Source organism: Silurus aristotelis (genome assembly GCF_946808225.1).
Source record: "Silurus aristotelis genome assembly, chromosome: 3".
In the NCBI taxonomy this organism is placed as follows: domain Eukaryota; kingdom Metazoa; phylum Chordata; class Actinopteri; order Siluriformes; family Siluridae; genus Silurus; species Silurus aristotelis.
In genome coordinates this window covers 22,325,541-22,340,358 of record NC_139576.1, presented here as the reverse complement: position 1 = coordinate 22,340,358, position 14,818 = coordinate 22,325,541, and the positions used below count along the sequence as shown (strand labels likewise).

The following is a 14,818-nucleotide window of genomic DNA, read 5'->3' as shown; positions in this document are numbered from 1 at the left end:
GATGAAATTCTACACTATTTGGCAACTGAAATGCAACATCTGCTGTCGTACCTGGATTATTTTTCTAATTAACAAACTAATATAACTTTATCTATTCTTATCCACCTGGCAGGCTGTTTCCTGTGTTTTATTTATATTTGAAATAGTTTTAAGGACATCTCTATAGACAAAATCTGTTTTAGGTTAGCTAGGTATAAAATATTTTTTTTATAGCAGATGTGGAGGAGATGAGAAGAGGAGGGGAAAGAGAAGAGGAAGGGTGGGCCAGGAGAACACAAGGAAAGAAGAGGAGAGCATCGTATCAGTGCAGCTTTGAGAGGCATAATCAGTGTTTAGCAGATTGAACTGATTACAGCTCTGTCACAGCTGCCCTTCCCTCACAGCACAGTCATGAATATTACGCTGAGTTAGAAAAAGTGGCCTCGTCTACCGGAAACGGGCTGCTTGACTGACATGCCAGCTATATTAAAGATAAGTGCCCTGTATAAATTCACCTCCCATCACTGCTGGCTTTTGGCCTCCCGCCTTTCTCTCTCATCGCCAAACGTCTCCTGGCCCAATGTGTGCTCGTCTTTACATAGTGACTGTTAGCTATAAAAGTGACGCGCTGTCACAGGCGCCGCCACAGAGATGGAAGCTTGCATATGGGGAGTTAAGTTGTGGCGTGCTGACGGTGCTGCTGAGACAAAAGCAGATGGCACATTAGAAGTAAATCACCTTATTAACCTTCTTCAGTTTCTCTTCTCGTGTACACCAGTGCGTGGACGTGTCTAACTGACAGCTTGAACTGACTGAGCCATGAGCAAGTATGTGTTTAAAACTCAGCCTGCAACATGTTGTTAAGCCTGTTAAAGCCTACACATCTATTCTGGAGAATGTAAGAAAAGCAATATTTACTACACATTTTCTGTTCAAGGTAATCCAAAGCCTTACATCACAGCTCACACATCACTATCACTTGAGATCTTCTTTCAACATTTCTGTCTGTATTATGTCATTTTGAGCTGCAGAAAAAAAGCAGGCTCTTTACTTGGAAAACACTTAGCAGAAACAAGCGTCAGACAAACACAACACCACCATGGAGATGACTGTCCTCTGTGGTTCTGCTGAACATGAATAATACAGGAGATCTCATCTGAGCACAGCATACACTATGTGAACGGAGAAGCATTTACAGCTGAACTGTTTCATACAAACACACACACACACACACACACACACACACACACACTATAATTTCACTATGCACATTTTGTGTTTCATTGAATCAGTGAAAGACTAATTAAATTAGGAGTACAAAATATTATAAAACATGTTTTCACACTTCTGTTTGCATTGTATTAAATAATATCAATATGAGCGGATTTTAGGCTTAGACGTGATTACAATTCCACATTGATTACAAACTGTAAAAAAGCCTCAATCTGCGATTGAATGGATAAAAAGTCAATTCTGACTCTTGTTTTGGAGCATGTGATTATTTACATTATTTACAGTTTCTACTAAGAGAGCTGATTTTACTTTGGTATTGTGCTTTACAGTTACAAACCACAACATGAGCAATCAAAGCATTATTTTCCTCTGAGAGGGTTTTTGGGAATTGTCCCTGTTTAAGAAAAGTCTAGTCCAATTTAATAACATTTTAAAAGCTAATAAATAAAATCAGTCTGTAGGGGCGTCAAATAGAACCTAAACGTGTTTGTAGATCCTCTTTACAAATCTAGAACAAAACATTAGCACTGCTTCATGTTAGCGTAGCTGGCAGTCTGTGTGTTTGGTGCTAATTACAGTAGTCAAGTGCAGACAGCTGGAAGATGCCACTTAACCGCTGTACAGACTAACTAGAGTAAAGCTGAAACAGTCAAACCACAAATTACTGACATTGACCAATTTACTACATAATCATTGCAATCACACGTGTTCAAGTAGGCGAGCACTCTATACAAAAGCAAGCTGGTGAAGATTTTGTAGTGATTTTTGGAGTTTGTTCCACAGTTACTATAATGAAACTTGTCTTGGGTTACTGTCTTTGCGGAGATGTTCTTGTTCTTGTCTGCATGGTTTTCCTCCAGGTCCTCTCGATTCCTCCCATCACCTCAAAAACATTTCAGGTGGTGGATTTGTGAACATGTATGGTTACTGATAGTCTAGAGTCAGCATCAACAGTGAATTTTTACCTCGTGCCCAGTGTTTCTGGGATTGGTCTGAGATCCTTGACTGATCTGAGACAGCATTTACTGAAGATGAATGAATGAATTGTATATACATAGAATAGTGATAAAATTCTTTTCAAGTTGAACAGATACTGAAAGCTATTTAGATTTAGTTACTGCAAAGAGTTTATATCAAGTTAATTAAACTTTGGTGCGTTCTTCTTTTTTCTTTAGTGCAGTTCATTTAGGCAAAAATGAATGAAAGCACAGGAAATGCATTCAGGTTTTTAGAATTATACATAAATAAGCAGTCTGAGACTATCTGGAAAGGGTAGTCAGTTCAGTTCCAATCAAACTCTAGCAAAGTTTGACTGAAGTGAGAAAAATATTAAATTCTTAGCCCAGTCAACTACAGGAAGCAAACCTGCTATTCTGTGTATTATGAGTCGCAGGCAGTATTTTGCTCTAGATGTGAGTTTCTAAACTAAGTTGTGAGACACAAACTGAGACAGAGGCGGTGCACTGCAGAAATGCAGGTTTTTTTTTTATTATATTAAAATGATGGCAAAGTTTTTTTTTTTCTTTTTTTCCTTGCCAAATTTCTGGCCAGTGAATAAAATGGTTTTATGAGTATGTTTCCAGTGCAAAACAACTACAGGCCAAATAGCAAACACGTTTCTGGTTTAAATTATAAGCAAAACTCTCAGGCCGAAAAAAAAAAAGGTATAACATTTTTATTTTTGATCATTTACTTTTTATTAATAAAGTATGTTCCTCTGTGTCAACCTTCGAATGTCAAAGTCATCTAAAATACCCCTGTTGAGGGTGTTTATGGATCTTTAGATTATCATAATTTCTGTCTCATAGGATAGCTCTAGATTACAATTAGCTAAGTCACTAAATGATGGTGGACTTCATCCTGTGACACACATTTAAGGCTAATTAGCTGATTAATTGTGTTTAGAAAGCTTAATTGAATTACTCTACTCTGAAGTACCCTGGAGGTCAGATGATGCAGGTATGTAACAATCCCCCCCTCAACCACACACACATACACACAAACAGCCACTTACTGTTTGTTGCATAGTTATGCTTTAAATCTTACCTCGCTCTATCATCTCCATGGTGTGCTGTAAAAACAGGAAAAGACATTGAAATTCTGGACTATATTAGGAATGTAATAGTGACCTCTGTTCTTCTGCACCCATCTGAATGAGCGGGACATAGATTTCTAAATTGACTTTAAGTGGTTTTAAACTGATATGTAAGATGAATGGGCTTCTGTTGCCATAACGTATAAATGCAGAGATTGAATTACAAATGTATCTCACCCTCTCCACCTTAAAAAAGAACAGGGGAACAGAGGAAGAGAGACAGAAGGATAGAGAGAGAGAGCGATGCATCTGGACAGTGCATTAGAAGAATATGAGGTTGTTTTTATTTATGAATGTAATTAATGTCTGTCTGCAGTATTTGCACGCTTGTCATGCTGTGTGTGCTGTGAGCACATTATAAAAGGCAGAGGCTCTCATAATTATGTTTACATGCACAGATAAAAATCCCTGGGCCGTAATGATCAGTAATTATAAATATTTTTCTGAGTTTCTCCCCGGTTGCAACCACGTTCATTGTGTGCTAAGGAAGGCCTGGTCGTGTAGCTTAATTATGACATTGTACATGACTAAATGTAAGCGTCTGCATGAGCTCAGCCAAACACTTCCACTGGCATAATCATGCTCGGACCCGACTCTAAAGAGCTCATTACAGTTAGCTTTCTAAAGAGCATTTTATCAAACACAGTTACCTAATAAGCATCTTTGGTGGTGCAAATTGGGCAAAATGGTAATGAGTCTGATTAGGCCACGCTTCAATTACAGCAGCTTGCTCCTAAAGAAATCCCATCCCCCAAGCACAACACCCTAAAAGCAAGTGGAAGTGAGAGAGCGAGAGGGAGCTTGGGAATTCTGCCCAAAGCCATTGCGTGTTCATACACCCTCACACACACACACACACACACACACACACACACACACACACACACACACACACACACACACACACACACACAGCAAAAAAAAAAAGGAAAGAAAAACTACTCCACCACCTCTGTGCTTCCTTTCAGCTGCGCAGTAATGAATAGAGAATTGTGCAAGCGGCAGTCCAATTTACGCACTGGGAAATTGGACGGACAGAGAGCTGGCGCACCGCTGTTTGCTTAAAATCGGCCAAGGCTAGCCAGATTAATAGCTCCCAAAAAGGTCAGCTTCTCTGTTCCATTGGCCATGATCACAATGTCTGAAATTAAACAGTGTGGTGTAACAGAGCTTCCTCTCCGGGGGTTTACTGTTGATCACTCTTGCTAATAACACACCTATTAGAGGCCTGCACGGACTGCACATAATTATCATCATGCTTGAAGAAGACACCGCAGTTCGTAATGGCTGACGCAAGACAGGAATCTTTAATCGTGTGGATATACAATTAATGTGTATACCACAAATCTGTTTTTTGTTCCTTCCAGCATTAATGTAGCTTTTAGCTTGTAATAATTTACACACAAGATGATTTCCTTTCTATTATGTAATTAGCACATTGTAGTCTGTTTTCCTCTATACTGCTCACCTGTTATTAGCCATAATGTGCGAAGACACAGCTTTAGTGTCAAAGGGACCTTAATAGGGCTATATCTGTTGACCATACACCTTTGGCTCCATCGTTTCTAGCCGAGTGTAATCTTAGATTTGCCAGGCATACTGTAAAGGTAGCCTCTCAGACGCTGGTAAATTAAACAAAGGGCTTTATCGAGAGCCAGCAAGTGGAATTCGAGCAGAGGTCCTCAGACATCCTCAAATGAAACAAGCACTAATTATGTCAGTTGCATCTTCGAGAGCAAGCGAATGAGCAAGTCATTGCATAAAGTTTTCAGGGGTTTTTTTAGCGGTGTTTTAAGATGGAGTCCTAATGAACTGTTGCAGTGATCAGACCGTGCATGATGCAAACATGTTGAAACACAACGTAGCCTTTGTATTGAAAACTTTCATTGAAATTGGACAAATTTGTGAATTTCTTACATTCCTTGAATATTGCATTGTCTGGCAGGATGTTCAAATAAAAATATTGCACAAATAACAAGAATAGTGTAACAATTTTGTAGTTTACAATGTAGTTTAGATAAAGCACTATAATTAGTATAGATAAGTTAGTTTAGTGCATTATAATTAGTAATCTTGTCTACATGATCTCTCTATGTTCTATCTCAAAGCTGTGGAGGGTATGACATATGGAGATAGCACAAATGACATTTCTGTATTTCCCACAGAGATAGGTTTGCTTGCGTTATTTATTGTTGTGTCACCATGCTCACAGGCAGGCTGGAGAAGCATGAAGAGCACGGAGGAGCTGCAGTCTAAAACTAAACTGGAGATGATTCATCTTCTGCAGTCCCTTCTCTCTCTCTGTCTCATGCTCTCTTATTCTGTCTCATTCTCCCATCTTTCTCTCTACCCTTCTGTTCCTGTTTTTTTTTTTTTTTTTTTTTTTTCCTCTAACTCCATATTTCTGTCATTTTTGCTGGACTTATTTTTTTTATTTAGTCCTCTGCCACAAATCACACAATCATTATGTGCGATGCATTTTTTTTTTTTTTATGATCCTTCCACGCACCACATTACTTTTACAGCACCCTTACAGTGTGTGAATGACAGAAATGTGTGTATAAATATTGTCACTTAAAAGACATTTAGTACAGTGTGTTTCTTCAGACCCTGTTATCCATGTAATTGAATCTCTTTAATGCCTCATTTAAAAGACTTTAAGGTTTTCTTGAAGGCATCCCTGCCTTATGTCAGAATGAGCCTTTTAATTTGCTCGACTTAAATAGCTAAATAGCTACCGCTGAATTTGCTCTTTTGTTAGTGTGTTGCGCACTTCATAAAAAGTCATTAGAATAGGACGTTGGAGTATTGTTCGAAATCCCTGTGTGAATACTGCAGGGAATTTTAGCCTTTCATAATTTCTAATTCTAGCTATCCCCTACATCCTATATATAGAGAGAGGATTTATCTGCACATTAATGCAATAATCCACTGGTTATCGGTGCTGGTTTAAGAAAATCAGAAACTGATGATGATCTTGGATTTTTACAGTCTATAGGGTTGAAATAAATATGCTTTAGAAATAAATATTCAGTGAATTCTTACTACCATATGGAGCACAAAAGTATGTCAGAAAGCTCAATACATCAATCCTTTATGCAGATGGGCTGCAAAAGGTATTAAAAGAAGCTCCTGACCTGTATCTTAATGAGTTTATGCACCACAAAGCTGCCACATGATTTTCCTGGTCAGATAATGCAACTGATCAACTGGTGTTCCTATTAAAGTGGCGACTTAAACATGAGTGATAAGTAAAAAAAAAAAAAAAAATTATGAGCTATTGTATGTACAGACAGTGTAAGATTACCAAGACATCTAATTCCCAGGGTAATCTTTAACAGCGTGGGAGGACACACCACACAATTTATAGTCTGCACAAAAGAAATGAAAGCTCATCCTCACATCAAGGAAAATATATGTTCTCCACTCCTTGCACTTTTTTCCCCCGAGATAAATATTTACATGCATCTCAAATGGATTGCTGTGGGAATACCACATGTCCCATAGCAGTAAGCAGGCTTTAAGCTTAGCTTAGTGAGTAATGCAGTGGTTTAGGAGCACACATTTGAATGCAACAACTACAGCATAATTACAAATTCAAAAGCGGGGATCAGCTAACTCTGTGACATGTTGCTGTTATTTTCTCATAATTTGAAAGTGTGTGATTAATTGAGGTAATAGTATTCTATAATTCTGTGATTATTTTGAAGTGGATTTTTTACTGTTGATGTGAATAATAGGCTCCCTGGCATGGCTGCCATGTTGATTCTGGTTTATCGTTTGCAGCTTTTCTTAGCCATTCAGTCACAGGACTGACAGGCAGCCATAGAACAGATAATTTTCCTAAATCCTTGGAAATTAATACAATTAGTGCAGCCTCATCCTGCTAATTAGTGTGCGTGTGTGTGTGTGTGTGTGTGTGTGTGTGTGTGTGTGTGTGTACATGTGTGTGCGCGTGCATGCATGCTGTTTGGGCAGGTTGCTGATAAGTTAGTGGTTGGGGACACCACTTATCTCAGTGCTGCTGTAGAAAAAGCTCTGCTGTGTCCTGGCACTGACACACCAGTTCCAGATTTGACTCTGTAATTTAGCAGCAGGGGTTTTTCTGTGTAATTTAGTCTAAGATATCCAGTGGCATTGCTGGGTTATTTTGCATCTGTCCATAATGACAATACTTACAGAAGACATTGCTTTGTGTTATATTCTAAGTACATGTTTTAAATTTGAAGGTTTTAGGTTTTGATTTAAGATTTATTCTTTAGGCTGAGGAATTCAAAGAGAATTTAATAAACTATTAGATTCGATTTTTCCCTTTTAGTGGATGAGTGACTGTGTATGTGTGGTGCCATTGTGAAATGCTTCAGCTTAGTGATCTCTGTCTGTTACAATAATACACCTCTGGATAACAGCACCAAACATCAGTAGTCTGTGTTATGTGTGGTGTGTGTGTGTGTGTGTGTGTGTGTGTGTGTGTGTGTGTGTGTGTGTGTGTGTGTGTGTGTGTGTGTGTGTGTGTGTGTGTGTGTGTGTATGTCACTGTGATTGTATGTGAAGCACTAGTGACATCTCATTGGTTTTTGAGTAAATGCCTCTTTGATAATCCCATGCTGAGTCTAAGATGACAGCATATGTAACTACTTGTGTTTGCAGATGGAGTTTGGGATTAAACTTGATGGTGGCTTTTGAGCCCTGGAGGCAATAAAAGAGAGACGCTGGAAAGAGAAGAGAGTGAGAGCCAGTGAGAAATGGAGAGAGCGAGAGCGAGAGAGAGAGAGCGAGAGAGAGAGAGCGAGAGAGAGAGAAAGAGAGAAAAGAGAGAGCAAGAGAAAGAGAGAGAGAGAGAGAGAGAGAGAGAGAGAGAGAGAGAGAAGACAAGAGAGGCATGTTTTTTTCCCCTTTTCCAGCCAGCAGTGCTCTAGGAGGCAGCAGGCAGACAGAGAGCTGTTGTAATTCATGCCATGCTGTGGGGTTTGTGTGATGAAAGCAGCGGAGCGCTGCCTGGGAGATTGCTTTGCTGCACTCCTCCAAGCAGATTTGAAACTGTCTGGGACTGCTTTAGATGAGAGTTGGATTATAGAGTGACCTGCGATGTCTGTGTCACCCCGGTCTGTGCAAGGTGCATTATACTGTGCTAACCAGGTGCTGGTGCCCAAATCCGCACTGCTCCTACGATACTAACTGTCAGCAGGGCCTGTGATATGTAGCCTGCACTCCAGGTGAGCTGCAGAGTAGGAAATAGAAAGTAATATTTTGTGTTGCTCTTGCTGTTTTTTTCTTTTCGTTTAAAAGCAATCATGTATTGGATCATTGATTCTGCAGAGTTTCACAAACTGAGGTCTTTGCTGATCCTGTTCTCTCTGTACCTTATTTATCAAGTTTCTGACATTGGTGTTTGTTTTTTTTTTTTGGGGTATTTAGGCTTAAAGATGCAGTGGACCCCAGAGCATGCGCAGTGGGCAGAGCAGCACTTCGACATCTCATCCACGACCCGCTCCCCAGCGCACAAAGCTGAGGCATATCGTGGGCATCTTCAGAGAACCTACCAGTATGCCTGGGCCAATGACGACATCTCCGCCCTCACCGCCTCCAACCTCCTAAAGAAATATGCTGAGAAGTACTCTGGGATCTTGGAAGGTCCCAGTGAGAGAGCACTGCTGTGTTCATATTCAGAGAGTGTCCCAGGACTACTGAATGGACGCAAATCCGAAAGTGAAGTATGGCAAGAGGGCATTTACCCCATGAACTGCACCGCAGATGTGATATCTGCAAGCAAGGCTGTAGTGCCAGCTGCTTTGCCGACAGCAGACAGTGGCGCCAACATTGGTAGCTCGTCAGGGGTAGCAAGCAGTTTGAGTGAACCCAGCTACTCCAGTAGCAGTTGTGGAAGCCACACGCCTGCTGCCCTGCACTCGGGGATCCCTTCTCAGGAGTTTGCGACTGGCTACAATGGCACTTATTTGCATTCCACCTATAGTGGTGGGCAAAGCACCCCAGCTCTACCCTCCCCACATCCCTCACCTTTGCACAGCAGTGGGCTCCTTCAGCCTCCTCCACCTCCTCCTCCTCCTCCAACACTGGTGCCTAGCTATAATGCAGGTTCGCCTAACCTCTCTAGTTACAACTACCCTCCTACAGGATATCACCCCCAGGCATCTGTTGCTCCAGGCTACAGCCCTGGAGGAGCCCCCCCTCCTTCAGCCTACTTGCCCTCAGGCATTGCAGCTCCAACTCCACTCCCCCCCTCCACCATTCCCGGCTATTCTTATCAGTCCCACAACCATGCACCTATTGCACCAACACCTTTGAACGGCAGCTCAGCCAACTCACTGAAAAGAAAAGCTTTCTACATGACAGGACAAGGAGACATGGACTCCAGTTATGGAAATTTCAGTTACAACCAACAGCGCTCAACTCAGAGTCCTATGTACAGAATGCCAGATAGCAACCTTGCTGACTCAAGCAGAGGGAATGGATTTGACAGAAATGCTGACACCTCGTCTTTGCCATTTAAGCCTACAAAGCAGCCAATGTCCTCGGATCAACAGCGTAAATTCAGCAGTCAGTCTGGCAGAGCCATCACCCCACCATCCTATGGATCTTCTAAAGGTTCCATGGGGTCCGTGAGATCAAGTGAGTCTTTTGGGAAGTTTAGTTCACCTGTTATGAATGAGCACAATGAGGAGCACAGGCAGCACTTGCCACATTCCATTGGCACAGTTCCCTCAAGTGGCCACCCAGCCGAGGAGCAGCTGAAAAATAGCGACTCGAGTCTGGTGGAGATGGTCACCACTGAGGTTCTCCAGCAGATGCCCCCTGTGGACTGGAGTGACATTGTAGGCCTGGAGCTAGTCAAAGCTACCATTAAAGAGGAGGTTTTGTGGCCCATTTTGAGGCCAGATATGTTCAGTGGCCTGGCACCATTACCACGCAGCATCCTTTTCTTTGGACCTCAGGGCACTGGGAGGACATTGCTGGCACGCTGTGTGGCCAGCCAGCTGGGTGCTGCATTCCTCCAGCTCAGCGGATCAGCACTAGTTAGTAAGTGGCTGGGGGAGGGCGAGAAGGTGGTGCAGGCCTCATTCCTTGTAGCTCGCTGCCGGCAACCTTCAGTAATATTTGTCAGTGATGTAGATCTCTTACTGTCACCACAGCTGAATGAGGAAAGCCCAGTGAATCGTATTAAAAGTGAACTTCTGCAACAACTTGATGGAGTGCTCAGCTCAACAGAGGACCATGTTTTGGTTATCTGCTCTACTAGTAAGCCTGAGGAAATAGATGAAGCTCTGCGTAGGTACTTTGTTAAGAGGTTGCTCATCCCAGTCCCAGACACCTCAGCACGACACCAGCTCATCAGTCAGGTGCTCTCTCAGCACAATTACTGCCTCAGTGACAAAGAGGTGGCACTGCTTGTCCAGCGGACAGAAGGATTCTCTGGGTTGGACCTGGTTCGTCTTTGCCAGGAAGCCATTGTCGGACCCTTGCACAGCATGCCTGGCACAGAACTGTCTGGAATCATACCAGGACAGATGAGGTCGCTATCTTACCAGGACTTTGAAAATGTCTTTTGCAAAATTCAACCCAGCATATCACAGAAAGAACTGGACACATACACTGAGTGGAACAAAATGTTTGGTTGTAGTCAGTAAAATGGGAGCTTAAGGGGGGCTATATAGGGTGACTTCTACTTCTGTAAGGAGAGAATACAATTCAGAATTCTTTGGGTGAAATATACAATATTGAAGGGTGGGTATTAGTGATGACCCATAAATAACATAATGGAACGATGCTCTGAAAGACCTGAATGATGCATAGCTATGCTTAAGTCCATATAAGGCTCTTTGCACATAGTCTAACAGAAAGTCTACAATTTTGCTCAACACTGCTGAAGCTGAGCATCACTTGCTGAAGTGCACTGTCACTGAATTAACCACAAAGACAAACTCCATTGTGTGTAAATATCATTCTGCTGTTTTTGAGATTCTGTTGCTATAAAGTGCCTAAAGTGGTGCTTTATTATTTTGTATTTTGTTTGGTTTGCCTCACAATCTACATTGGTGGCATGTGCTAATATAAAAAGCTTTAATCTGAGACTAAAAACAACAAAACAACAGTATTCCTCAACTGAGTCTGATCTGTAGGCCGTTTGTTCTTGTGGCATTTATAATCTGGACCCTAATTTATGGATTTTTTTGTTGCTTTAAAAAAAAAAAAACCTCAGGAAAGTGATTGTGATTTGTACAGTACCTCAAAAGATTGTGTCAAAGCACTCGATATTGGGTTTGGATTTTGATTTGCATCAAGCTTAAAGTCTCACCTCAACTGATTAAAAACATGACAAGATATGACTATGAATGTAACCAGATAGTTTCTGGACTGTTTGGGGGGAAAATGTGTTAATATTTTTTTTTCCTTTCTTTTGTCAAGTATTGAAGTTAAAATTAAATATTATTTCAATTGTGATTAGCTTGAAACAGAAAAATGAACAATGAAGAATTCTGAATTGTGGCAGTCTTGAATACAGCACCCTTTCCTCATGCATAGCACAGTACTGACTCTATAGTGCTTATGTAATCAAAGGTTATTTAAAGCCTTAGCTACAAAAGAGAAGTTGCAGGGGACCACACTATTTGTTTTTTGTGAAATTGATGTTCATGTATCTGATCAATGAAGCGAAAGGACAGACTCATTGAAGGTGAACCAAAACTTTTACAAAGATCACCACATATTATATTTAGGGGACAAAACACTTTGGTTATTTGTAAGTATTGTTTTTGTACCTGTTCTGCTGCTGTGTGTCATTTCTGTAACAATCCTGAAGGATCATGTGTAACCTGTGTTCTTTTCTACCTCAGTTCATCACTGTTTTCTTTCAAAGCAAAAATTAAAGAGGTTAGCTTAAAGTCCTAAACTCTCTAGGCTCTCTAAACAAAAAGAAAGACCTGTTTCGAAAACTAGCTGCTGAAAAGATTTAACAAATGCGACTGACACTGTCTGTGCAATTCTTCTTACAATACATAACGCAGCCTCCCTCCATACGTATCCTCCCAAGGTTTTGTGTTGCACTCAGAGGTCATGATTCTTTAGTCATTGTGCTCCCCTTTTGGTGTTCCAGTTTCTACAGTTGGCAGCTTTTATTTCTTTACTAACAGTCAACGCTATTTACATGATTGGGCAGAACCACTGGGGGCACTGGAGACAAGCTTGCACCTGTGTTTATAGCACATGAGGAAAAGTCAAAGAAGGCCTTGTGTTGAATATATGTTTGTGTTTGCTTGTTTGTTTACTCTCACCGCCCCTTTTATCCTGTGAGCATATCATGTTTGCCATTTTGTGAAGCACTAGTGAGTGGAGTGTTGTAGAGCTGCCAGTGTACAGCACTGAAGAAGAAGCCTGCATATGCTCATAGGATGGCTGTTCTGTTTTCTCTCCTCCCCCCCTCCCACTGTTTATCCTTGGCCCTTATTGCATGCATCTACTACATAATGCTGTTGAGGATGTCATTTGTTCTCAAGTGTTGACATAGTTCCTTTTTCACTTCAAAAACTCCTGTATTTTTCTGTCACTGGTGCTTAGTGGATGGATCTAGCATTTCTTCCACCAAATCCATATGTGATTTGTCCATGCATAAACAGTCATGCATAGACATCTTGTTAGTGTTTTCAACATCTGTAAAATGTAAAATTATTACACCATTCTCTATTAATCATGTGATTATGAAACGTAGTGAAAAAATATTTGGTGTCTGTCCTCAAGAACGCCTTCAGATTTTGTATGGTCCTGTCATTAGAGTAAATGTTACAATTTCATTTGTGAAATGCACTTTCGGTTTAAAGTAATTGGTCTGAAAGCATCTTCTTTGTACCAAAGCAAATAACCAATTTACTCCAAATCCAGTCAAGTGGCTTTTCAACAGACATGTCTAAAATGAAAGTGTGTGTGTATGTATGTGTGTGTGTGTATATATATATATATATATATATATATATATATATATATATATATATATATATATATATATATATATATATATATATTTATATATTTATATATTTATATACATATATTATGTATAGCATACAAGTTTGCCCTGTTCTATTTTAGTGGTGTGGATTTCCACATTTATCTCAACATCCAGAATAATAAAGTCCTGTGCGTGCTCTAAAGCAAAACTGCACTGGTGCTTTTGAGCCACTCATTTCGTAAATAATTCTTTTGTATTATTATTTATAATTTCTGCTGCATGAACGATCCATCGACATTCACTTCCACAACATCCCTTTGTAAACTGAACAGATCCTTCATGACTTCAAGGTTATTGTGAAAGCCCCTAATTACTGCTGTGTACAAAATCATCATGTGCAAAACTACTTTAGTGAAATATACTACAAAATGGTTTAAGGCATACCATTTTTGACCCCCTCAAAATACAAACCAATCACAAATGATTGATTTTTGCTTTGCATTTTTTTTCAGTCCCTGTATGTATTTTATTCGTCCTGCATTCTTCTGCACTGTTCTAGCCATTGCGGTCATATCAGTTTTCTATTTCAGACATTGATCTCTATAACCATTTCTACCTCATTGCTACATACACACATGTAGTACCTTTGTTCTGTCTTTTTTGAATGTCATGCATTTGTAAAAAAGGCAAAAAAAAAGAAAAATTTTAAAAGGAAAAAAAAAGGGTAAAAAAGATTGTCCTTGAACTTGAGCAGTCTACCTCAGAAAGACTGTCCCTACAATGTGCATTTAGTAGTTGGGCAAATGATAAGACACCCAAGAGAGCATTGATAAAGATATTGCACACAGTCAAAACTTTGAAACACTTTGGAATCTACTTAAAAAAAAAACATAAAATTATACCCTCAAGGGGTAAAGGATATTGTGGGCTGTATAGGTCTTCTTCAAGGTCTCGAAAATGCAGATTCAGATTTTGGATTATAATAAAATCGCTTTACTCCTTTTGTGAAATGTAGTGTGCATGTGAATGTGTGTATGTCTGTGTGTGCGTGCGTGCGTGCGTGTATGTATGTATGTGCACTTATCATTAAGTGTGTAAGTGTGCATTTTTATATATGAAAATTCTATATGAAATGTAATTACATTTCATATCTTGTATTTGTACATGAGCTACACTCGCACATATGTGTACTTAATGTACATTGTTGATATAACATTTTGGGGAAAAAACACCACATAACGTTTCTATGTGTGTGTATGTACAGTATTGCCATAATTGCAGTCGACGTAAATGTATTTTCATGTATTCATAGGGGCAAAAGGATAATAAAAGATCATTAACATGTTTTTGAAATTCCTGTGTATGTGTTTTGTTTTGTTTTATACCTGTTGTATCCAAGATTCATTATAATTGTTGCAAATGTGGCACACAGGTTATATTTTTGCTAATCATTTGTTGTTTGAGAAAGATTTATTAAAATGCAAAGTTTAAATGAAAAAGAAGGCATTCTTGAGAAAGACCTATACACTGTACAATAAACATTTATCATA

At 39.9% G+C, this 14,818-nt stretch overlaps 1 protein-coding gene across 2 annotated transcripts in view; it reads left to right on the top strand.

Annotated features, from left to right (window-relative positions):
- The window catches only part of fign (fidgetin), a 39,624-nt gene extending 26,372 nt beyond the window's left edge, over positions 1-13,252 (top strand). For both annotated transcript variants that reach the window (XM_083538002.1, XM_083538003.1), the window contains exon 2: positions 8,726-13,252. In XM_083538002.1, coding sequence (XP_083394128.1) covers positions 8,726-10,953 — 2,228 coding nt within the window. In that variant the 3' untranslated portion in view covers positions 10,954-13,252. The remainder of the gene's footprint in view (positions 1-8,725) is intronic.
- Positions 13,253-14,818: the final 1,566 nt, after the last annotated feature.